Here is a 26,162-nt window from a genome sequence, read left to right as displayed (position 1 = left end):
GATTTGTCTTCATGAGAAGCGGCAAAGATTTAGGTTTTTTTTAACCTAGAGGAAACTATTGAAAAAAATGACACTTCCTCATATCTTGTGACATAAAAATAGACAATAATTCGGATTTTTGATGCAGATATAGTGTACTTGAAAAGCAGATGGCTCACATTTCACAATAGAAAGAACGACTTTAAAAATAGTTAACGTGCAGCTATATCCAGCCGGTCCAGACGTCATTTGCTGCGACGAAAGCTGAGGCAGATGCCAAACCGTCCATTCACGATGTAACTGGATGTTTCACTTCATGTGGATTTATAGGGACGCCCATGCTACTGGGTTAATACTGTATTATGTCGAGCTCTGTTTCAATTACACAGAGTCAGTATGGGCTCGTTACACTGCCCGGCCTCTCTCCTCGCAGTCATTCTGTCTCATCTTAGTCCAAGCCATCTGTTACAAGCGCGGCTCGAATCCACGGCGTGAGGCTGACATATAAGTTACCACTGTAACAGACTATTACTGACACACACCTCGCAGTAAACTAAAGCCAAAGAAGAAGATGAGCGCGAACAGGTGCAGCTCTTTGCAACATAGAGACATATCCTTTGAAAGTAATTGCGTGCTGACTGCTGACACCCTCTCTAGTGCTGGGGACAGGGTGTAGGAGCGGGAGCTATGTATAGGCCAAATCTAAAGGCATGTATGCACCTATAGCCAAACACATATGGAGACGCACACACACACACACACACACACACATATATGTATATATACACATGTATGTGTATACACTTATATGTATATATACATATATGTGTGTGTGTGTGTGTGTGTGTGTGTGTGTGTGTGTGTGTGTGTTTGGCTATATATATATATATATATATATATATATATATATACACACACACAAAGCCAGTTTGAGTCATCATGTTTTTGCAGGTTTCTCAAGTCAGCCCACTCTGATCTGACAGAACACTTCATAGATGGAGTCTCACTTAATTATCCATCTTTTTAGACTGTCTGTCACTCGCTCTCTTTCTCTTTCTCTCTCTCTCACACACACAAACAGTCACTCAGTCTTGCACTTTTTAAGGCATACATTCTTTCCATTTATGTAAGCAAAGCATTAAAAGTTACCAGGAGAGAACTGGAGAAACAGGAGAAACAGGAGACACGCTTTAAGGACACCAGTGCAGAAGAAATAAAAAGGGGGGGGGGGGGGGGGGGGGGCAATGATAAGAAGAAGAGGGGGCCTGCGGCTGTCACATCCATGAGATCATGTGTGACACGGGAGGGGGGTGGTAGGTCACCGAGTGCATAGTAAAGAGAAGGGGTTATGCGGCTTAATATTCATTTGTCTTCTGCCTTATTTCCATATCCTTTTGTTGCCGGATCTTGATAGGTCCTGGCACGCACCTGGCCCTTCCGTGCCAACAAACTACTATCTGATGTGCTTCTACAGTGGTGCACACAAGCATCTGCATGCATATTCACGTGCACTGTTGCTTTGAGACACAACACAGAGCCCAGAAAACTAAGGGCTGTCTAAGCAGGGGTAAAGCTGGTAATTATTCCGGGGGTCCCAAGGTGCAGGTGGAGGACTCATAATCCAGGGTGGCTTGACTCGTAGCGTGGCAGACTAATGTGCCACAGTTTCACACATTGTCAAAGTCCCATTAATTCCCACAGAAGCTTGTTCTTAGAGAGCTATAACAGTTGCATACTAAGTGCCCATCCTTCACTTGTGGACTTGTTTCAGGAACGTGATGAGAGCGCTGTACAAACACGGCATCAAGCTTTATGACCACACACACACATACATACACACATACACGCGCGTGCAGTCACAGGTTTGACGTGAATAAATGCAATCAAAAGTTTGGTTCTTACCTTCCTCAGCTGAGTTAGGCTGGAAAAACAGACAGAGAGACAGAAAGACACTCCACATCTCCACTACAGAATGACACTGACAGGGAGAGAGGGAGGGAGAGAGTATGAAAGAGAAAGAGGGAGATAGAATGAGTGTGTGTGACAGAGCAAGAGGTGGGGGGGGGGGGGGGGTGGAGAGGGGGTGGAGTCTGTTTGCTCCCTTTATCTAAGAAAAAGAGAGAGAGAGGATGGGGGGTGGATGGATGAATGGATGAGGGAAGCAGAAAAATATTTACAGAGCAGCAGATACAATAAGTACGCTGCCAAGTGAGGAAGTAAACAAAACACCGTTGTCACAGAGACAGGAGGAGAGAACGAGTGAGAGGAGGAAAGTGGGAGAGAGGGTTTATTTTCTTATATGGGAGAAACAAAGACAGAGAGGAGAGCCAACAAGAGAGTGACAGAGAGCGAAGGGAGAGAATTAATAAACAAGTTTTTCTGGTCTTTAAAACAGCTGTCTAGACACGACTAACGGCGTCCATTGCAACGCTGGCTGGCAGGCTGTGGCATCCCTCTCATGTCTGGACACTGTGCTAACCCGCATTTTTTCAAGCTGTGGCATGTGAGAGTGACCAACTTTTTATTTTTTTGCTGTTTTTCTTGATCTCACTCAGCTCAGCCTTTATGGAAAATGAATATCATTTAGACATGTTTTTTGGGACGCTCGCCATCCTTCATGTGGCTTCATGCTCTAACACCCCTCCACCACAACCACCACCCTACTCTCTCAGACACACTCCTCGCCTCATAGGACAGCTCATCCAGACAGTATGCAGACTCACACTCAGGCACACACACACACATCTGAGCAGCCCTTCTGGTCTGTGCACGCCACTAGCTGGCCAGCCTGCAGTACTGCAGCTTGTTGATGGGCTTTCATGCTCCAGTTCACTGCTGTGAGTAACTGCTGTGGACTCTTGCAGGGAGATGTGCTGTGTGGGTTTGACACAGTTAGATGGCACCATTCCCAGCCAGCTGGGGGGCCCCTTACCAAAGGCTGTGTGCTTCTTCGATGGGCTGAGGTACACAAGGTAAAGCCAAACAGGAAATGGAAGATTATATTGTATAGCTAAAGCGACCAATCAGACTGAAGCTTATCTTGTCCATCGTCAGAAAATTTTTGATATAAGCAAAAAAGGGAAAAGGGTAATTTCAGCTTTCATTCAGAGCAGGTAGCTTTACATCTTGGATTTAGCAGATTTTTATGCCAGATGGCCCTCTGACACAACAGCCAAGGGATTTGTGTGTCCTCATGGAATCAAACTGGGCACCTTTGTGCTTGTCAGACAAATATGTAAACATCTACAATTGACTTGTGTGCCCCACTAGGGGAGAAATTTCAATCTCAGTCTGGTTGTCCACATATAGGTGCTTAGAAATGAGATCACCCTTTTGGAGCACAGGTATGGGGTTTAGTCTGCCACACAGACCCGATTCAGTGTGACTCCGATCATTGTGAATAAATGATTAATCTGCTTAGAAATCATGGAAAACTGGAGTCGCTAACAGCTTTTAATGAATTCAGTGTGATGCAGGCACGTAAACAAATAGTGGGATGTAAAATATCTGTAGCCCACAGGTACTCAGCAGATTCTTCATCTGTCAAAGCATTATGGAAATTTGAGCCATGATCGCAGCTTAAACTGAAGACGGATAATGTATTACAAGACTAATGACGAAAACCTTTAATATCAACTTTCGCCTCAGTTTTGTCTGCGAGCAAATTCTAAATGAAGCATCGTAATCAGTGTCTTTTTGCTATTCTGAAAAGCGAGTCCCTTTGGATGTGACCTCACAAACACGAGATCAGTGATTTAAAAACAGATCACAGGAAGTTCCCTCTGCGTCTTCTGATTTGATTTTTGAGCTCGTAACAAAAATGTCAACACAACACCCAAATGTATTATTTAAACCCGATTCATCAACAGCGGCGCTCGTGGCTTGTGTTGTAATACCGCGCCTCACAGCTCACTGAGGTTTTTCCACAGCGAAACGAGAAGGAAACGCTGCAGTGGAGAAGTGGTTGCCCGATGGATTACCACGGAGCGACAGTTAACATTAAACATTCATGATAACTAACTGGCTTTGACTTGTGGCCTTATAAACTCACAAAACTTATCATGTTCACGCTCATTAGTCAGGTGGCGCTTTTCCCTTGAAACATGTAAAACTTTTTCTTCTTGGTTTCTCTAAGCCAAGTGTCTCGCACGAAATGCAGAGCAGCAAAGGTCATCTCTAACTCTGACACACGCTCAACTTGGCTAAGTGTTTCTGTTTATTTACACAAACAAAAAAAGAGATAACAAAAGAGCAAAATATACATATTAAAAATGTGAAAACTGCAAAGCAACACAACTGCATCTGATACAGTGACACTAGGAGTGCAGAGTGCAAGAAAAATCAAGGTGGAAGTAACAGGTTTCACAGGACAGGTGAAAACCGCACACCTCTCGAGCACGTGCGACACATTTACATGTAACGGGCGCAAACAGTATGCGCAATCATTATTCAGTAGTCTGACTGCCAAAGTGCTAACATAACCCTGTTAAGCTCATCAGTTTGTGCACACCCAGAAGAAGATGCTGCTCTGCAAACACCGACACATCATGTGCTGCAGCAGCTGATCAGTGTGCAGTAACTGGAGCCTTTACAATATATTCACATCATTTCAAACAGTTAGAAACAAATGCAAACAACGACTCTTCGGTTCTAAAATAAATACAATTCACGTAGTGTTTTTTTAATTCAACATCGTCAAGCGTGTGTAATGACCTGTTTTGACTGAGATGTGTGTTTAGTTATCAGTAGACCACAATGTGCTTCTACACATCCCTCAAATGAGGTAACAGTTTCACACTAGCAAATACTTTAAAACACTGCTTTAAAACTGTATTTTATTTTACGACCTACTTTGCAATAGCTGCTTCTCTCAAATGCTCTACAGATGTGGAAAGAGTTTCAAGTGCAGTGGTGGATAAATATCCTTTCTGTGCTGTAACAGTTGGGAGCTATAAACATACACAGTTGGCCACCTGAGTTTCTAAAATCCAATCTGAGCTGTAAACGCCAGCATTTTTTTTTTCTCATTCTACTTTGTACCCTGCAGTGAAATCTGCAAACTAAAGAGGTAAGCTTTTGTTTTTTTGAGAAGCCTTAAAGAGGCTTTGTTCAGGCTTGGCGGTGCTGGACTACGTCTCTCTCATCCTCACACAAATATTACATTTGATGCAGACGGCTCCAGCTTACAGAACTCGCCTTGTTTTGTTTCTTTCTCGGCACAAAAGCTGTCGCATCCAAACAGCGGACAAGCAGAGACATCCTCTGCTGTCAGGGTATGTGGTGCTACTGCTGGATGAGAGGAAGTCTTTGTTTTCTACATACATAAATATATTTATTCAAAATCTATATGGACCTGAAGTGGAGAGGAACTGCTGCTAAACCCCCCTCAGTGCTTTTTTTCTGCCTCAAGGCAGGCAACAAGGCATTTCAGAGAGGACAGCAAGTCAATCTTTTCTTTTTGGGGGGTCAAACAACCGAACTCCAAATCCGTCTTTTCAAGCTTGACCTCAATACATAAACCCCCAAATCCTGCAACCTTTTAACACTGTTGGTAGCTGAAGACCTCACACAGAACATATGCTGATCCTCTTATAAGGTAAAAAAGGATGGGAGCTGGCACCGGAAATGTCAACAAACCTTAAATACTGGTAATTCATTTAAGTGTAGACCGTGTTTAAAGCAGGATTAAAGAGGAATTCAGTCCATTAATTAAGCATTTCTAGCTGGGAGGGATCTTTAAAAACACTCTTTCATTTTTTTAAAAAGGCACTTTAAAAGCACACATATAAAATACCAAAACTTTTTTTTTTTTGCATTAGTACACTGAAATGGCTTCTTCCAAACACACACCTTTCATTATTTCTGACTTATGCAATATAACTTAATATGTAAATATAAAATAGTATATATAATAATAGAACTTTTACACTAGCTATGTGCAAGGCCCATGTTTGTCTGCTTTGTTTTGCACCAAATCTTCCTTCGTATCTTCTACAGTTTTTCATTTTGCTTCTGAAGGAAGATTCACCATGGGAACTTTTTCTGTGGGGGACATCGGTGCAGGCTCTTTGTTTTCAACCACAACTGCCTCAGGCACCGGGGAGTGGGAGGGTTTTTCCACCCTGGCGGCGAATCCCTGTGCAATGTCGTCAAAGGTCCTCCCTTTTGTCTCAGGGACTCGTAGGTAGGTGAAGATGAAGAACAGGATGAGGAGGACCATGAAGATGATGAAGACGTAAGGGCCACAAATTTCCTGGGAAAATCAGAGGGATGTTTGTTATGAGACAAACTGGAAGACGACTATTATTTGTACATGTGTGTGAATGTGAACATTTTCTGCAGGGATGATAAATGTGAAAAATACCTCCAGTCTAGGGAAACCCAGCCCCACCAGGAAGTTGGCAGTCCAGTTTGAGAAACCAGAGACGGCCATGGCTGCAGGTCGGGGCCCCTGGGAGAAGAGCTCAGCCACGATGAACCAGGGGATGGGACCTGGACCCATCTCAAAACTGGCAACAAAGCCAAACACAGCCACAATTGCCAGATAACTTAGAGATGGGGTGGTCTTCTGCTCAGAGAAAGAAACAGAGAGCATGAGGAAAAGATGTAATGCAGCAGCAATAGGCTGGCTTCTCATTTTTATTTTACAATGACGAACTCACCACTAAGGACAGGGAGATGGTCATGATCAGGGCGCAGATGGCCATTCCAGCCAGTCCAATCAGGTGCAACGTCCTGCGTCCCGCCCGTTCAACCAGGAAGAGCTGGAGTTCAAAGAAACACAATTATCAACTGACATTCAACGTAATATTTAACCTGTACTAAATTAACGAAACCACCTGCGCACTCAGACACTTACAGAGACAACAGTAAACACTGTGTTGACGACTCCAGCGCCGATGGTGGCGTAGATGGGCTCAGATACACCAGCGTTACTAAAGATGCCTGTGGAGTAGTAAAAGACCTGAAAGAGGAAATGAAGGAAAAGTCAGTTAATATTGATTCTGATTAATAAAAAGTGCTCAGAACATGATTTGATTGCACATGCATCAGTTTGTTTTAGATTTTTGGCAGATCAAAAAAAAAACAAACAGTTGAAGTTGATGCTGCAGATTTGGAGCAAGACTTGCATTTGAGTCTAGCAACATGAAAAGAAGTGAAACAATGTGAACACTTAATTAATACTATCATATTTAGGGTATTTTTCTTTTCCATCACAACAAGACTAACAGAAAGTTTTGTCAGTTTTTTTTAATCATATTGTAAGTTTTTGTAATTATGTGTTTATTTCCGGGTCGGGGATGAGTTCCTGCCCCAAGTGGAGGAGTTCAAGTATCTCGGGGTCTTTTTCGCGAGTGATGGGAGAAGGGAGCCGGAGATCGACAGACGGATTGGGGCTGCAGCTGCAGTAATGCAGATGCTGCACCGGTCTGTCGTGGTGAAGAGGGAGCTGAGTGTAAAAGCGAAGCTCTCAATTTACCGGTCGATCTACGTCCCTACCCTCACCTATGGCCACGAGCTGTGGGTAGTGACCGAAAGAACGAGATCGCGGATACAAGCGGCAGAAATGAGCTTCCTCCGAAGGGTGGCTGGCCTCTCCCTTACAGATAGGGTGAGAAGTTCAGCCATCTGGGAGGGGCTCAGAGTAGAGCCGCTGCTGCTCCACATCGAAAGGAGCCAGCTGAGGTGGTTCGGGCATCTGACAAGGATGCCCCCTGGGCGCCTCCTGGGTGAGGTGTTCCAGGCATGTCCCACCGGGAGGAGGCCCCGGAGCACACCCAGGACACGCTGGAGAGATTATATCTCTCGGCTGGCCTGGGAACGCCTTGGTGTTCCCCCGGATAAGCTGGAGGAGGTGGCTGGGGAGAGGGAGGTCTGGGCCTCTTTGCTTAGGCTGCTGCCCCCGCGACCCAGCCTCAGATAAAACGGATGAAGATGGATGGATGGATGGATGGATGGATGGATGGATGGATGGATGGATATGTTTATTTACTCATACATTTCTGTTTATTTTCTATTACACTCAGTTTTTTCCTCTCTCTCTCTCTCTCTTTTTTTGCCTCCTCACTAACCCCTGATATATTATCTGATTCTCTTGTAACAAAATTCTCCTTTATGCTCAGCAGCTACAGTCGTCACACAGTGGCTTTAATAGTTTCTTTCCTCCTGCTGAGGCTGGAAACAAGGTTGCTGAGAGCAGTGAAAGTGCAAGGATGCAAGGCAGAGTTGAGTGGAAATTCTCCACGTGTAGTCATTTGACTATAAAAAATCTGATAAATATACGTTTTGGAACGGTTGCACAAAAAACAATACACGTAGCAGCGTGTAAAACTGCACCAGCGTCTTTCTGGTGAGTGATATGGGTTATGTTGCAGCCTTTAGCTCCAGGCTCCTTCACAGTGATTGTCAGGTCAGATACAGCAGCTGCTAATGAATTTAGTCAGCCCGGTTACATGACCTTATTAACAAAATAGCTATTAAATACCACTGTGCTTATCTTCTTCCAATCAGCCTCAAATTATTCAACTCAATCTAACATTGCCTGAAGCCAAGAAGCACATCTTCTTACGTGCTTGTCAAAAACATTTGTGCAATTTCAATGAATGCTCCTTTAAGCATTCGTGGCTAACGTTAAACATTGCTTTTCTCACATTACACTTTCTCCCAGTTTGACATGTGCTAAATATATCCCTATCACGTCGCTGTATTATAGGATGTGACGTCTACTCACAGCGTTGATGCCAGACAGCTGCTGGGAGAGCTGCAGGATAATAGCGATAATGATTGGCTGGCGATAGTTTGGCGAGCGGAACAGTTCTAAGATGGTCACTTTCTTTTCCATGGCCATCTTCATCCCTTCTTCCTTCATCTCTTGAATGTCATCATCCACGTCTTCAGTGCCACGCAGACGCACCAGAGCTACAAAAAGTAAAACAGATCAAAGAAATAGGAGGAGGAGGTAAGTATAAGTAAGAAAAAAGCAGCTCGGAGCGTTATATAACAAAGTAAAGTTTCCCACACATCATTAAAAATCAGTCAGAGTCGGTCTCACTAACCCGACGTTGCCAACTTGGTTTGTAAGTATGCAAACTGACTTAAGACTGACCTTTTCTAGCCTCCTCCTCTTGTTTGAGAACAATGAAGAGGTAGCGAGGGCTTTCAGGGCAAAAGGGCAGCATGATTGTCTGCAGTACGGCAGGCAGGATAGTCAGAGCGAGCAGGAGAGGCCACAGAGTGTCTGAGCCCAGCAAAAACTCCAGACCAAAGATCTGAGGAACACACAGCAAAAATAATGAGGGAACGAGGTGCATAAAATTGACCCATTTGAGCCAATTTACTCCTTGTATATGAAATTCTTCTCTTTCAGCTATGAGTACACAGACACACACACACACACACACACACACACACACACACACACACACACACACAGGTACATGCAGAAAAGTGTGAGCTCTCCAGTGTTTTTAGCTACACTGCCTTTTATCAGAGCAGTGTCTGTTTCCTCTTTCATTATACACACCGTTACACACGGCTTATAAAACAGGATGTGTTTCGTTTATTTATGCTCATCTAAATTTCGGTACCTGTTGAGAGTAAATGTGACCTTCTATAAAAAGGAAAAGATTATTATGTCGGTTTGCATGTTTAGTGTTGAGCGTGTTTGTGTACCTGTGCCACCAGGATGCCAATAACTACACCCAGCTGGTGCAGCGTGCCGAAGGCTCCGCGGACAGCGGTGGGAGAGATCTCGCCCACGTACATGGGCGTCAGACCCGTGCATAGACCGCAGAACACACCGATGATGAACCGGCCAATTATGACCATCTCAAAAGATTGACTCAGAGTCGCCAGTCCCATCATACCGCCACCCAGTAGAGCCAGGATGTTGTTCATCAGCATGGACTTTCGCCTGGTAGTAAGACACAAAAACAGAAGTGAAATCAGAGTCTGTATCGCACTCTCAGTAGTAGATCGTTTGGTCGCACCACCACAGTGTTTATCTTTGATTTTCTCACCTGCCAAATTTGTTAACCACTGCTCCAACAGAGAAGGACCCGATCATGCCTCCCACGCTAAAGATGGCCACAGCAAAACTCCAGACCAGAGTAATTGTCTGTGACTGAAAAGGCTCCCCGTATCGGCTCTGAGACACATTAGAGAAAAATGTCCGCAGTTTCTGAAAAAACAAACAAGAAAAAGGTTGGAGTGTTAAGATTATTATTATTTCATGAAACATCAGTGAAGTCTACCAGATGTAGTGGCACTTAGGGGGTGTTTTTAACTCTTCCACATGGGGGCAGTATAACTTTTACCATCCTCATGAGAGCATACAAATGAGAGCAGACATGTAGGTCAGGGGCATCCAACTCCAGGCCTCAAGGGCCGGTGTCCTGCAGGTTTTAGATATCACCCTGGGTCGACACACCTTAAATGATAATCGTGTAACTAACGATACGATAACTAATCGTAAGGCTGGTGCTCCAGTCTGCATGCCAAGGTATTTTTAACAAGAGTGTGAAAGTAGAAAGCACTTAGAAAAAAAGTGCTTGTATGAATGTGTGTGAATGGGTTAATGTGACATCTTACATAAGGCACTACATAAGAACCAGTCCAGTTATCATTTTTGAAAACGTAGGAAAAACTGTGCATGAACTCAATCAATCACACACCTGCTCGGGTGCATTGATGACGCCGGTGTTGTAGCCAAATTGTAGGGAGCCGATGACTGCTGTTGAAACGCAGTAGAGAAGGTAAGGCGTCAACTTCTTCTTGGGCTGTTGAAAGAGGAGAAAACACAGAGTTATTATCTATCGCCACAATAAATTGCAGATGAAGCCTCTCTCCAATCAGTCCCTCAGTTTGAATGTCCTCTTCTGGGCTCTACAAAGCTTTCGTTGTTTACAGTCACACTGGTAATTACAAACAATGAGCCTTTCTCCATCTGTTCTCGCTTCTTGTTTTCGCATCGCTGCATTAGTAACTGTAGGCCCGCTGCAATGCAACAAAGTACCATGATTTGTGGCTCTGAGGTATTTCCCTGATAAGTAGCTAAAGACACCCTGAGAGACTAAGTCTGAATCCTCTTGGGAGTGTTTGCTCCTGCTTGTTTCAGAATTAAAATGGGCTTAGCACATACTAACAAGCTAATACACCTCACATTAATCCCTTACACTGGCACGGTTTGCTTGAGGAGTGACATTTCCAATATGTAAAGTCATTCTGCTAAGGAGAACTGAGGTTTAAATGACGCCAAACTTCAGTCATGCTGCGTGTGGGCAGCATAAAGAGAAAATGTGACTCTCGATCCAAGTTTTGGTTTGACTTTAAAACTAACCTAACGATTACATCCTTACAGATTGTTACATAACAATCTCTAAGAACTGTTGCAAAAGCTTTCCTTCATGTCTCCTAATGAGCAAATGCTAATGTCCAAACAGGCTCATTAATGAAAGGAAATCCATGTTAATCAAGTTTAATCCATCTAGTTTTGAAATCTGCTGCTTATGCAACATTAACTCGACTAAGCAGCATCCGTGAAACATTCATCAGATGGATTAGGAGCCTGTTTTGTACAGTTTGTCAAGTCAAAAACAGACACTTTTAGAAACAGTCCTGCCAAGATAAGCACACAGACTTGTCCATTTATCATACATGATATTACTGTCTGGACAGATTAAACATCTTGAAAGTTTTTGAGAACAGAGTGCCTCAATATTAGCAACATTGACTTCTAAACAGCTGCTCACAGACTGCCTCAAACAAGCTGCCCGTTTTTGCATGTGGTTAAGCCTTCTTTCAAATGCTACATTTTTACAGGAAACCAAATGCCTGTACTATCACCAAAACAGGAAAATGCTGGTGCAATGTAGTTATCTTAAACTGCCACATGACAGTACTTTATATCACTCATATCCAGTGTGCTGTAGTTATCAAAAATATCGCATGGCTCAGAATGAAACATGCATGCAAGAGGAACTGATGAACCAAATAAAGACAGAGGGCTGATAAGTGACAATATTTCACTGAGACTGAGGCTGCACGCTGCTCTGCTTCTCACTGAGATATCACCGCTTAAAACAAGCTGAATGTACAAGTGTTAGGGAATTAGCTATTTGTGACATTCAATAATGTGTGGGGTCTGTGCAGTTGCAGTCAGTCCTGCTTTTAATGAGGACATACGTTGGTGAACTAAAGACAATTTCACAATTCATGTTAGTTCTAATTCAAACTGAGACTTTTAGATGCGAGGGAAGAAAAGGTAAAAATGTTGGAAGTGACCTCATTTTTGAGAATAACAGTGACATTAGCACTGCGTGATCTGAAGAGCAATAGAGTAATGTGTGTCCGATTGTGGAGGAGATGGAGGCTGAGTGTAGCGGGTGCTCCTGGGTGCATGTGTAAACGTGTGTGTTACCTAAGATGTGACTTTAAAATCACCCTTAAAAAAATCCCCTCTTACTGGGGCGTGTCCAGCTGAGCGCGGAGCATTACAAATCTTACAACCATAACGCATCTGACTCTAGGTTGTATCGACTTGCCCCGAGGCATGCGATTGTACAGTCATGCATTCACATGATTGTTTATGCATGTGCCATTTGTAGGTTACTAGTAACATCAGCAGCCAAGCCCACAGTGTTGCTCAATATCTATTTTTCTTTAATGACTTTGGAGTAGAATTTGCATACCAGTCCAACTTTGGTTTGCAACTAAGGATTCAGCTAAAAGAAAAAAAGAAAGCATCAGTCTGCAGCTGCTTGAACTTCGCCTTCTGAACTCGACTCTCTTAAATTCTTGTCTTACTGCTGACTGATCTTTCCTCTCACATTAATCATTTAGTAATAAAATATTAATAAGTACATGCAGTTAGACTAGATTGAAGCCTGTCTTAAAATAATAATAAAAATCGGAAAGCAGAATTCAGCTTCCACATTCATACTATCTTGCAATTGTCTGCCCTGTCCAAGATTATGTAAAGAAAAAAGTTAGGAAATAACCATGAAAATGAAGTAACTGCAAGAAACGTCTTACAAAAGAGAAACCGCAGCTATGCTTTGCAAAATGCTAAGTTCAGAGGTAGCAGGGAAGCAGGTGCATTAAGCTCATTTATATGAGCAATAACACTAACTCCTCTGTGCTGCACGTATCAAAACATTGTGACATTGTTATAAGAAGGTTTGCAGTCGAACTGCTATGCCCTCATCCCACCTCTCTCCAAGTCAGGACGCAATAAAAACAAGGAACTATGACATGCTCAAGTTCAGACTTGCCAGCCAACAGTCTCGACTCCCAATCACACTCTCTTACTCATGTCCTGAAGTGCTCAACTCTCATCCACCACTCCTGCTTTTGCCAACATGGAAAAATACAGAAAACCAGCAGGTCTATTGTATAAGGCTCACTCTGACTTGCCTCACATAAACTCATCCTTTGGTGGTTTTTTGTAGTGAAACTCAGCATCCGTTCCAGCGTAACGCATGTGGCTCATTGTCAAAAAGGTTCAAATTGATTTCTGATAATGAAAATGAATGCCAATGAAAACAATACCAGCGACACTTATACGAGAGCATAAGCGAAAGACTATGATGTTCACCTTGTCATCATCCAGATGCTGCATCCTGATCTCTTCTGTTTGATGTTCGCAGAAAGGACAGCGGGAGTCTTAATTCTTTATGCGCACACCTGTGTGCAAGCAGTCAGCAGGAAAACCTAAAAAACAATAAGCAAAGCAAACACACACATTAACATATTTTGATCAAAATCCAGAATCAGACAATCTTTATGGATCTTGAGGTTTACAAAGAAAAGAAGCCTCTTATATATATTAAGAGCTATAAAGTACATACCCCTAATGGATTCTGTTAAGGGAGAGTCTATGCGCAGGCAGTTGAGACACTTCTCGGCACTGTGTGAATCTGTCAGTTGTGATGGAGAATGTGTTAGAGCAATGACAATAAGTCCCTCCCTCTATTTCACTCTGTTCACCCTCCACATGTTCGCTCCGCAGTTTTAAAGTTATAAAGAGTGAAAAAACTGATATAACCTCATCTTTCCCAATTAAATTACTGCCCTGCCTTATTTCTTATCCATATTTTTTTTCTTATCCATATAAAGCACAAAATAACGCATCAGTGACATCTACAGAGAACATTATAATAACCCATGTGATGCGATGGAGCCGGAGATGATGCTGAACTGATGCCCGGATTAAAGTTAAAAATGTTTACACCCAACAGGCTATTTTAACACTTTTATACGAGCAGTATCACTAAAGAATATAACAATGAAGTCCAAGCAAAGTAAATCTCTTTACAGAACTAAATCACATAAATGAATCAGCAAAGCAAGTTTTAAAATTAAAGTTTTACCGCTTTGTTGGGTTTGTGCCAGCCTCTGTGTATCCAGTTTATAATAAACCTCGTGTCTACACCTCTTATGTATCTTCAAAATTAAGTCCGCCTTCCTATCGGGGTGTGTTTTAAAGAAACCTAGACGCGCTTGGCGGCACGTCTTACTGTCTTACTCATTGTTGACGAAAGCACACGATGCGTAGTTTCCGATCTGGGCCGATCACTTGTTAGGAAATCGCACAGCCGAGCTTCCGCTCAGCTGCAGAGAGAGAGACAAAGAGGTGGATGGGGTCTATGTGCTCCTGACCGCGTGCGGAGCGGAGTGATGGGCGAGCAAACGGTGAAAAGAGGCTCTGTGCTGGTTCGGTCGGCCGCCCACCGAAAACAAAAGGCAGTGTGCCCAGAACTCAGATACAAAGCCCGGTCATGCAGAAATCATGAGACCGGCTCAGTGGGTGGTTAACAACCCCCCCAATCCACCCGTAATTCTTCATCAGCTTTAATCTTGACAGTCCATCAAATCTCAGTCTGGAATTTAGCAAATTCTCTAGAAAACGTGAGAGCGAAAACGCATCCTGGTTTCTTTTGTTTTGATAATTTAGATTTGGTGTGTCTTAATTACATCACCAAGTGCTTCCAGTGCCCCTGGTATTGATTGGTTGTTTAGGATCAAAATACTTTAATGTACCTAAATTAAAAGGAACTGAATGATCACATCTAACTATCTGATCTTAACTAATTACATTACTTTAATATTTTTTTCCCCCTGGAGTCTGTCACAAGGTAAACAGAGAGAGACAGACAATTACTCACTCTCACATTCACACCTATGATCAATTTAGAATCATCAGTTAATCAAACCCTGCTAACTGCATGTCTCTGGACTTTGGGAGGAAGCCAAAGCTAAACCTTACATTTGTTGGTGTCACTGTACAATAACAACATAGTTCAGTAAAAGTTATATAACAACGCTAGTCTACTGTAGTTGTAAGACTGACATTGAGATTGAGCACGTAGAAATAAAATAGCACTAGTTGTGGAAGAGACACCAGAGGAGGTCGGTGCCACCCTATACCCCAATTATGGATACGCCACTGGTCCCTTTCTTTCTTTCTTTCTTTCTTTCTTAAGAACAAAAATTTCAATATATTATTACAAACAGTCCAAATCAAAGTCACCTCAAAGGTCAGTTTGAGGTGATGAGGTAGTTTTAGTGAAAGGTAAAATTTTATTGTGTTAGCTACCACCTGCAGTGGTTTCTGATAATTACCAAAACAAACAAACAATGAAGTAAGTTTTAAACAATGTCTTCAAAGCTTTCTGACAGTCAGTTTATTTTAAGATTATGAACTCATGCCTGTGGTTCTTATGAAGCCGCCATTACGCACTGTTTAGGAATTGAGGAAATCCTGCATTGCATGAGAACACTATTATTCACACAGGCCAAACCCAAAAAAGGACTTAAACATGAGTTATGTTTTAACATTTTTTTTTCATTTGGAAAATACCTTAAAGCCAATAAGTTTAATGGGCATCAGTGTTTTGGATATCCCGTCCTCCTCCCGTCCTCCAACACTAAGCTGTGATATAGTTTTCTCAACTTTGACTTGTGGCGTCACTTCAGTTGTGACAGTGACTAAATGTCAAGGTTTTTCTTTTTCACGTGGGTGGCTTCTTCCCTTTTAGCCTACTGAGGAATCACAACTATTGATCTCGAAATAAGTAAACGCTAAAACAGGAAGTTAAAATGGCAACGTGCAGATATTCAGGTTCAAGCCTTTCAGTGCCTTAAGGGCTTGTAAAAATACTGTTTGTGCTTCTAAAACCACACCTGCCAGCATCTCTTCTTCTGCTGGTTCAATTAGTAAGGAAAAGCTGCAGCATCTTCTCTAGTAATTTAGTCTGAGTGAGCAAATTATAAAATATCTGAGCAACCAGATGAGTGATAGTGAAGAAGGAAATAAAGTCTCGCTCAGCCTGACTTGCTATCACAGATTTGAGAAGAGATACCGTTCATAATGCTAACTTACAATAATTTCCTGGAAATTTGTCTAATCCATCTTAAATCAACCCTTCGCGCTAACACTTTGTAAATGACCTCATTAATATTTTGTAAAGTGTTTTGTAAACTTATGAGTGGCTATTATATTGTTGGAGCTTGGACCCAGTGGATGCTTTTATTTTGAAAGTCACAGAGCGACAAGGTGCCGTAAATCAAGTGGTGTAAACCATATAGCAGAAGCGCGAGTTTTAATGCACAGAGAGTAGTGATGGGATTTCCGGCTCTTTCGGCTCCGAACCGGCTCTTCAGGTTGTTTTGTTGCTTTAATTAATTTATTATTAACAATAATATAAAATTATGCACAAAAGGAATTACTAATGTAAAAAAAAAGTGGTTTTATTTATATATGTTTATATAAAAATATATGTGGTGGCCCCTAGAAACAAAGCACGTACAAATTCCAAAGCACATTTCTTGTCAGGGTCCTGGGTCCCCTGACCCAGCTTTTTTAGTTCTTTGTGATTTTTGTAATATTGTACTTTACTTTGAAGGTCCGTGTCTTATGTGAATGTGTTCAGTTTACCCTTCCTTGTCTCGTAGGTTCTGATTTCCTCCAGCTGTGCTCTCCTTCTGTGTCTCATTCCCCTCGTTACTTCCCAGTGTATTTAAACCCTGTGTTTCTCTGAGTCAGTGTCGTGTCGTCCCTCATGCTGTGTGGATCTCCCTGTGTCTCACTGTGAGTTTTAGTTTGTTGTTTCCCAGTTTAGTTTGTATGTTTTTTTTTCCTGCCAGCAAATAGAGCTGTGATTTTTGAGTTCATCCCCTGAGTCTGAGTCCTGCACTTTGAGTCCTCATCTCCTGCCTGCCACACAGCGTTTCATGACATTTCTAGCATTAACTGAACTTCCAAAACAGAGCTACCTAGATCATTTAAATTACACAATTGAAAGCATATGTGTATGGTTTGTGTATTTATACACAAGCACACATACATATATTCAAATAATTTTAAAAAATGTTACCTGTTACTACCACACACCAAATCCAGTCGTTGGTACTTCCTGGCTTGTGTAGCCACTAGGTAACAAAAACTCTGCGCCCTAGCATCCTGGAGCATTTCTGTTGTGTTTTGTACGTGTTTTGGAGTTTTTACATGTATTGGAGTTTGTACGTGCTTTGTCTCTAGGGGCCATCGTAAATATACTTTTATTTATTCACTCCACATAAAATGTAATAAATCATATATTACAAAAATCAAGTATTCACAGTTCAGCTTTTAACTATTTACATTTTCAGCTTTTTCCTTTTAAACAAATTTAAAGTGAAACAACACAAAACACTGCAAACCACAACACAATTAAATATAAATTATAATATGAAAACAAAAAGAAGATGCACATTCTCTGTCATATGGACCTGCATGAATAAACTTTCTGAATCCTTTATCATCTGCAACTGAAAATAGTTGTGGATGATTACTATACCTTTCTAATGTGACGTTGTTGTCCCTGGCTCGTTCTCTCTCTCTCTCCCTCCCGCTCTGTTCCTGTGCTACTGCGAGCTTAACTACTGCCCCTCCCCCTCTTCCCAGCGCAAAGCACAAGACTGCATGCGGAGTGAAGCGGAAAAATATGAGGTGCCGTAAGGGACATTATTACTGAAACGCTCTCACACACACTACTGAAATTTTAGCTCTCACACACACAACTGAAACGCTCTCACACACACACCACTGAAATTTTAGCTCTCACACACACTACTGAAATTTTAGCTCTCACACACACCACTGAAACGCTCTCACACACACCACTGAAACGCTCTCACACACACTACTGAAATTTTAGCTCTCACACACACTACTGAAACGCTCTCACACACACACTACTGAAATTTTAGCTCTCACACACACTACTGAAACGCTCTCACACACACTACTGAAACACTCTCACACACACAACTGAAACGCTCTCACACACACTACTGAAACGCTCTCACACACACAACTGAAACGCTCTCACACACACAACTGAAACGCTCTCACACACACTACTGAAACGCTCTCACACACACAACTGAAATGCTCTCACACACACTACTGAAATTTTAGCTCTCACACACACTACTGAAATTTTAGCACACACAACTGAAACGCTCTCACACACACAACTGAAACGCTCTCACACACACTACTGAAACGCTCTCACACACACTACTGAAACGCTCTCACACACACTACTGAAATTTTAGCTCTCACACACACCACTGAAACGCTCTCACACACACTACTGAAATTTTAGCTCTCACACACACTACTGAAATTTTAGCTCTCACACACACAACTGAAACGCTCTCACACACACTACTGAAACGCTCTCACACACACTACTGAAACGCTCTCACACACACTACTGAAACGCTCTCACACACACTACTGAAACGCTCTCACACACACTACTGAAATTTTAGCTCTCACACACACCACTGAAATTTTAGCTCTCACACACACTACTGAAATTTTAGCTCTCACACACACAACTGAAACGCTCTCACACACACTACTGAAATTTTAGCTCTCACACACACTACTGAAACGCTCTCACACACACAACTGAAACGCTCTCACACACACTACTGAAATTTTAGCTCTCACACACACCACTGAAACGCTCTCACACACACTACTGAAATTTTAGCTCTCACACACACAACTGAAACACTCTCACACACACTACTGAAATTTTAGCTCTCACACACACACAACTGAAACGCTCTCACACACACTACTGAAATTTTAGCTCTCACACACACTACTGAAACGCTCTCACACACACTACTGAAATTTTAGCTCTCACACACACTACTGAAACGCTCTCACACACACTACTGAAATTTTAGCTCTCACACACACTACTGAAACGCTCTCACACACACTACTGAAATTTTAGCTCTCACACACACTACTGAAATTTTAGCTCTCACACACACAACTGAAACGCTCTCACACACACTACTGAAATTTTAGCACACACACACACTACTGAAATGCTCTCACGCACACTACTGAAATTTTAGCTCTCACACACACTACTGAAACGCTCTCACACACACTACTGAAATTTTAGCTCTCACACACACTACTGAAATTTTAGCTCTCACACACACAACTGAAACGCTCTCACACACACTACTGAAATTTTAGCTCTCACACACACTACTGAAACTTTAGCTCTCACACACACTACTGAAACGCTCTCACACACACAACTGAAACGCTCTCACACACTACTGAAACGCTCTCACACACACTACTGAAATGCTCTCACACACACTACTGAAATTTTAGCTCTCACACACACAACTGAAACGCTCTCACACACACTACTGAAATTTTAGCATACACACACTACTGAAATGCTCTCACGCACACTACTGAAATTTTAGCTCTCACACACACTACTGAAACGCTCTCACACACACTACTGAAATTTTAGCTCTCACACACACTACTGAAATTTTAGCTCTCACACACACTACTGAAATTTTAGCTCTCACACACACAACTGAAACGCTCTCACACACACTACTGAAACGCTCTCACACACACTACTGAAACGCTCTCACACACACTACTGAAACGCTCTCACACACACTACTGAAATTTTAGCTCTCACACACACAACTGAAAAACCAAGACATTTCAGTTGAACAGGAAGGCGTTTCAGTTAAACAGGAAGGCATTTCAGTTTGTAACCGAGGACAAGGGATGAGTAAACGGGGCAAAGAAATAAATTGATCGTTTATTTATTACATGAGTTAGACATAATAATTCCCAGTCAATTCCAGACAGGACTTACAACACATCCTGCTGATATCCCAGCTGCACATGAGACTTACCACACAAACTGTGCGAAAATAACAATACTGCAACCCGTCACACCCCGCTTAGCGACACTGCAATCGTGGCGCACACTGCAAACAATTCGGGTCTCAGCGCAGCTGGGAATAAGTGCTATGTATGGTGTTAGTTAGGGGTGGGTTTTTATAATCGATTCATCGATTAAAATCGATTCTGGCTTGGATAACGTGAAATCGATTCATTAAAATCCTGAATCGATTTTTTTAATATAAATTTATTTTGCCCGAAATGCCAGAATCTCTGGTGAAACCTCACAAAATTTCAACAACCACCAAACAGCTAAGACAGTAAATGAGAGCAGGTACACAACACACAGCGCAACCCGCGGATCAGAATCAGTGAGATGTCGCCTTTCTCACCCGACAGCACGGACACGGTCGGGGCTGAAAGCCGACAGCTCGCTGACTCTGATCTGTCGGCAGGTCCGCGCTTTGTTTTCACGCCGTTTTTGCAGCAATTCTAAAGCTGTTAGTTTTATCTCTCTCCAAACAATATTGACTGAACCAGCAGCAAAAGAAGATCCAAACTGCGCTTCACATAAACATCGTCATGAATTCCCTCACTGTTTTGCTTCCACCACGATAAAATCGCACGTCATGCACAGCCCTCTCTCTCTCTCTCTGTACTTCAAGAACAGTTTCCCGTCTAAAAATCAGTTTTCTGTATTATTCGCTTGCTTGTTAGGCACAAGTCTACTGTTGTTTACAGCGCAGTCGGCTGCTGTTTTTTTTCTTCTTCATTTTACATACTTCCGAAAAGAAAACCTAATTTCTGCCGTTGAATACTGAACAAATTTAAACTTTTTAAAATTATGCAAAATGCAAAACGTTAGCCGTGTCTCTGATAAAACCGCTGTAATGTCAGAGGTAACGTTCATATGTTGATTAATGGTTTTCTTTCGTTTTTGATGTACTGCAGAATATTTTTTATAAAATCCCAGGTCAGGAAAACCACCTTCATGTTTTTATGTGTTTTATCTTCAGCTACTTTGACACAAAGGCATCTGCTGTGATGCTCACACCTTTGATAAAGTCTTGCGTGTGTCAGCTTCCTTTTTTTTAAATACAAAAATATATGAAAATGTACTGATCTGAATTATAATATTTCTGACTGTCAAAATTCCCCATAATCAAATCGAATTGAATTGAATCGAATCGTGGAACAAATCGATTCTGGACCTTAGTGAGACAGCTGCATTACTTAACAATATATTAGCCTCAGCATAAGTCAAAATTTAGAATAGCGGGAGACGTGCATTATCCTGGTTATTTTTTTGGCATATGTGCTTTTTGTCTTTTTTAGCAAAGAAAAAGATATCTTAAAATCATCAATAAAACCAGGGAGAGAAGGCTTAGCGTTCCTCCATTTAGCACAATGGATATGATATTTACTCAAAAGTATGATGATGTTAATAATGTCTGAGACATCCAATGCTAGATGATCCATATAAAAAAAATTATGATGTAATTCAAACAGTGGCACATCATTAATATTTAGGGAAATCCAATTTTTTAAGTTGCACCAAATACATTGTGTGATAGGGCATAGAAAAAAAAAAGATGTTCTAGGGTTTCATTTTCATCAGTACAAAAAGAACACTGATCCACCTCAAAGCCAAATCTCTTTTTTTAGAAATTCTGCCACAGTATTAGTTTTGTTTAAAGTGTGTTTCTTTAACTTTAGGTAGAATAGGCTATTTCATAAATTTTTAGTATGCTTTATCCAGTGTATATGAAATAACTAAATTAGAACCATGCCATGTAACCATTCTGTTGTAACTATGAAATATTTTGTCTTTGAAGAAACTAGTAACAAATTTCTTATTGCATTTTTATCAAACAGCTGACATTGCCCTAGCAATAAATTTGGGAGCACTGATGAGAAATTATTGTATATCATAAAAATTTTAATCAAATGAAGCAGAGGCAGTGGGACCAGTTCACAAAATGTGTTATATTCTCTTTGAGAACAGTTTAGACAATATTTTTCTGAAAAGTCTGTGTAACTTAGAATGACACCGTTATCATCCAACAAATCTGTTATGAATATAATATTTTTGTTCAAATCAGTCACTCTTGAAAATTGATTTTTGATTAAGTGTTATTACCCTATTATTCCATAAGGTTGAATTATGGGGAGAAGTTGTGGGTAAATCTCATTTTCCCAAAAATGCAACGTCTGTTTTGGAAAGTTTGATATCTTTATGGGGATTTTATTTGCCGCAAAATCACATTTCAAAATAAAGTCTAATCCTGTATATTATTTTATTAAACAAGAATCATGGGATGTGGAGCTAAGTAGAGTCTGGCTGTGACAGACAAGATTTTAACCATTTAATTCTAAGGGTGCCAACCATAAATTCTAATTCTGGAGTTTTATTGTATCCCTTCACAGGCTGAGATCTTTCTATGTAATGGGTTTTATTCCTCCACAAAAATTCGAAAACATTTCTATTAATGGTTTTCATGGTATTTATCATTTTATTTTATTTTATATCGTTTACGTGGCGCAAAAAAGGTTGGGGACTGCTGTACTAGCAGGTTGCTGAGTAGACATCCTTGTAGTGTTTTGAAATATACCACTTTTTCCATCAGTTTCCTTGTCAGGAAACAACTTCCTGCTCAGCGGAAATGCCTCTGGTTTCAGTTGTGTGTGTGAGAGCATTTCAGTAGTGTGTGTGAGAGCGTTTCAGTAGTGTGTGTGAGAGCTAAAATTTCAGTAGTGTGTGTGAGAGCGTTTCAGTTGTGTGTGTGAGAGCTAAAATTTCAGTAGTGTGTGTGAGAGCGTTTCAGTAGTGTGTGTGAGAGCTAAAATTTCAGTAGTGTGTGTGAGAGCGTTTCAGTAGTGTGTGTGAGAGCGTTTCAGTAATAATGTCCCTTACGGCACCTCATAGAAAAAAGTGCGAGAGAGTGAGAGAAAGAGGGAAAAAAAACAAAAAACAAACAAACCACGGCTCGCAATAAGGAGGCGGCTCTAAGAGCCATTTCGTTCACGACCGACACATCACTAGTAGAGAGAAGGTGTGCTCTATGGTTAATGGACGGGAATTGGAAAAAGAACGGCTATTAAGGTGCAACACTGAGCAGTTTCTTAGCACCTGGTTGATGAGGGAACAAGGTTTGTAACAAAGTTTGTCCTGTGGATATGTACTTTGTTGTTTTACGGAGCATATAGCTGCTGACCGCTACTAAGGATAAAGGCTAAGTTTTCACCCACTAGAGGGTGCTAACATACCTCGTCATGTTTAGGCAGCGATGCAACGATTTCACTTACATGCAAAATTTGTTTCACTGTTATATGTTATTGTGGTATCGCAAGAAATTAGTAGGTTATATAAATATATGAGTATGCATAATAGTTATTATTCATAGATACCTACATCCTAAGTTCCTGTTATTCTTCTGAAAGAAACAGAATGAGTGTGTCGTTACAATGGTAATGCCAGGAGAGGCAGTATTAGTTCTGTGTTACATTAATGTGTAAGGAAGTGGAAGAAGAGTGTGTCCTGTAGGAGGCAGTAGAAAATGGATACTGATGTTCGGTACATGCCCTGAAAGAAAGGTTCAGTAAACCAGTGCAACGATACTTCATTGTAAGTCTCACTTATTGTATTTTTTATTTTTTGAAGATGCAACAGTTATGTAAAGTTAAAGATAATTACTTTGTGATTAATGAATAAGTCAAAAGGTTAAAGGTAACACACTGTTTGATTTACTAATAGTCTTTTAGTCTGTATGTTGTAGCTCTTACGGTGTGTTCACATACACGGCTGTTTAAGTTAATAAAAGGATTCTGAACCATCAATTTGCGAGACCATCTTTTCAACCGGGGATGCTAAACACTTAATGATTTACACCATCAGAACTCGCTGTTTGTCTATAGAAGGAAGTTAATTCCACCAAAATTGTGTTTGTGCTTCGTAGATATTGCCAACGGTTTAAAAACATTAACTTATGTTTTTGAATTTGTCTTCCATCAGAAAATTAGTTTCAGTTTTGTTCTGACAGTCTTGGTTTGTAATGCAGTTCATTTGAAAAGTAGAAGTTATGAAACAATTTCATTTCTTCCATTTTCTGTAGCAGCATGTTGAAAACAATAAAGGTAGCTTACAACACTTCTTGCAAAATGTGGTATCAGTTACTGTGTATAGTGTCGTAAGCAGGTGGCAAAATGTTTACTTGATCCTGAATTTGTAAGTTTGCTCACTTCCAAATTAATTACAGTCTAGATTTTTAAAACCCAGGACTGAGTAAAATAAGGATTTGAACTTTTTTTTTTTTTTATAAGTGAGCAAACCTACACATTCAAAATCTGATGAATGTTTCCAGCACCTTGCTGAATCCATGAAAACAATGCTGAAAACAAGTAGCAACCAGGTGCTGATAATCATATGCATTTGGCTAACTGATCTAAAGCACTTTGAGGCAACAGTTGCTGTGATTTGGTGCTATATAAATTACATTTACAGTGGGGCAGTCAAACGTTTACTATAGGTCTTTACCAGGTTTGCACACACAGTAGCTGGTATTTTGGCCCATTCCTCCATGCAGATCTTCTCGAGAGCAGTGATGTTTTGGGGCTGTCGCCGAGCAACACGGACTTTCAACTCCCGCCACAGATTTTCTATGGGGTTGAGGTCTGGAGACTGGCTAGGCCACTCCAGGACTTTCAAATGCTTCTTACGGAGCCACTCCTTTGTTGCCCGGGCGGTGTGTTTTGGATCATTGTCATGTTGGAAGACCCAGCCTCGTTTCATCTTCAAAGTTCTCACTGATGGAAGGAGGTTTTGGCTCAAAATCTCACGATACATGGCCCCATTCATTCTGTCCTTAACACGGATCAGTCGTCCTGTCCCCTTGGCAGAAAAACAGCCCCATAGCATGATGTTTCCACCCCCATGCTTCACAGTAGGTATGGTGTTCTTGGGATGCAACTCAGTATTCTTCTTCCTCCAAACACGACGAGTTGAGTTTATACCAAAAAGTTCTACTTTGGTTTCATCTGACCACATGACATTCTCCCAATCCTCTGCTGTATCATCCATGTGCTCTCTGGCAAACTTCAGACGGGCCTGGACATGCACTGGCTTCAGCAGCGGAACACGTCTGGCACTGCGGGATTTGATTCCCTGCCGTTGTAGTGTGTTACTGATGGTGACCTTTGTTACTTTGGTCCCAGCTCTCTGCAGGTCATTCACCAGGTCCCCCCGTGTGGTTCTGGGATCTTTGCTCACCGTTCTCATGATCATTTTGACCCCACGGGATGAGATCTTGCGTGGAGCCCCAGATCGAGGGAGATTATCAGTGGTCTTGTATGTCTTCCATTTTCTGATGATTGCTCCCACAGTTGATTTTTTCACACCAAGCTGCTTGCCTATTGTAGATTCACTCTTCCCAGTCTGGTGCAGGTCTACAATACTTTTCCTGGTGTCCTTCGAAAGCTCTTTGGTCTTGGCCATGGCGGAGTTTGGAGTCTGACTGTTTGAGGCTGTGGACAGGTGTCTTTTATACAGATGATGGGTTCAAACAGGTGCCATTCATACAGGTAACGAGTGGGGGACAGAAAAGCTTCTTACAGACGACGTTACAGGTCTGTGAGAGCCAGAGATTTTCCTTGTTTGAGGTGACCAAATACTTATTTTCCACCCTGATTTACGAATAAATTCTTTATAAATCCTACCATGTGGATTCATGGATTTTTTTTTCACATTCTGTCTCTCACAGTTGAAGTGTACCTCTGGTGCAAATTACTGACCTCTGTCATCATTTTAAGTGGGGGAACTTGCACAATCGGTGGCTGACTAAATACTTTTTTGCCCCACTGTATTTGAATTAAAACTTAGCATTTTAAATGTTAAAGTTTATGACAGTACAGTCAGAAAAACTGAAAAACTACATCCTGGAGTAAGCCTCTT

At 41.5% G+C, this 26,162-nt stretch overlaps 3 protein-coding genes across 4 annotated transcripts in view; 1 reads left to right on the top strand and 2 right to left on the bottom strand.

Annotated features, from left to right (window-relative positions):
- The window catches only part of ephb6 (eph receptor B6), a 44,304-nt gene extending 42,308 nt beyond the window's left edge, over positions 1 to 1,996 (bottom strand). Inside the window, exon 1 of the mRNA XM_004550745.5 lies at positions 1,882 to 1,996. Coding sequence (XP_004550802.1) covers positions 1,882 to 1,939 — 58 coding nt within the window. The 5' untranslated portion in view covers positions 1,940 to 1,996. The remainder of the gene's footprint in view (positions 1 to 1,881) is intronic.
- Positions 1,997 to 4,172: 2,176 nt separating this feature from the next.
- Positions 4,173 to 14,662, bottom strand: slc2a3b (solute carrier family 2 member 3b). 2 transcript variants are annotated; one of them, XM_004550743.6, is made up of 12 exons: positions 14,349 to 14,662; positions 13,827 to 13,895; positions 13,574 to 13,689; positions 10,653 to 10,757; positions 9,999 to 10,159; positions 9,652 to 9,892; positions 9,086 to 9,248; positions 8,711 to 8,898; positions 6,839 to 6,943; positions 6,642 to 6,743; positions 6,344 to 6,547; positions 4,173 to 6,232 (listed from the first exon to the last, which is right to left on the bottom strand). In XM_004550743.6, the coding sequence occupies exons 3-12, from the start codon at positions 13,595 to 13,597 to the stop codon at positions 5,981 to 5,983; spliced, it is 1,545 nt and encodes a 514-aa protein (XP_004550800.1). In that variant the 5' UTR covers positions 13,598 to 13,689; positions 13,827 to 13,895; positions 14,349 to 14,662; the 3' UTR covers positions 4,173 to 5,980. The 2 variants fall into 2 exon arrangements, with proteins under 2 accessions (XP_004550800.1, XP_076746171.1); XM_076890056.1 differs by having other exon boundaries at positions 14,504 to 14,661.
- Positions 14,663 to 17,051: 2,389 nt separating this feature from the next.
- The window catches only part of rasip1 (Ras interacting protein 1), a 28,401-nt gene continuing 19,290 nt past the window's right edge, over positions 17,052 to 26,162 (top strand). Inside the window, exon 1 of the mRNA XM_076890055.1 lies at positions 17,052 to 17,068. The gene's annotated coding sequence lies outside the window, so the exon portion shown is untranslated. The remainder of the gene's footprint in view (positions 17,069 to 26,162) is intronic.

This window comes from Maylandia zebra, linkage group LG11, assembly GCF_041146795.1.
Source record: "Maylandia zebra isolate NMK-2024a linkage group LG11, Mzebra_GT3a, whole genome shotgun sequence".
NCBI lineage: Eukaryota > Metazoa > Chordata > Actinopteri > Cichliformes > Cichlidae > Maylandia > Maylandia zebra.
The sequence above is the reverse complement of the archived record's forward strand: the minus strand, read 5'-3'. Positions and strand labels throughout refer to the sequence as shown.

Excerpts from the sequence above, each read along its gene's own strand:
- slc2a3b (XM_004550743.6), bottom strand. The coding sequence starts at position 13,597 with ATGCAGCATCTGGATGATGACAAG. Across the intron at positions 9,249-9,651 it reads TTGGCATCCTGGTGGCACAG|ATCTTTGGTCTGGAGTTTTT; the intron begins GTACACAAACAC and ends TGTGTTCCTCAG. Across the intron at positions 6,944-8,710 it reads AGCTGTCTGGCATCAACGCT|GTCTTTTACTACTCCACAGG; the intron begins GTGAGTAGACGT and ends TTCCTCTTTCAG.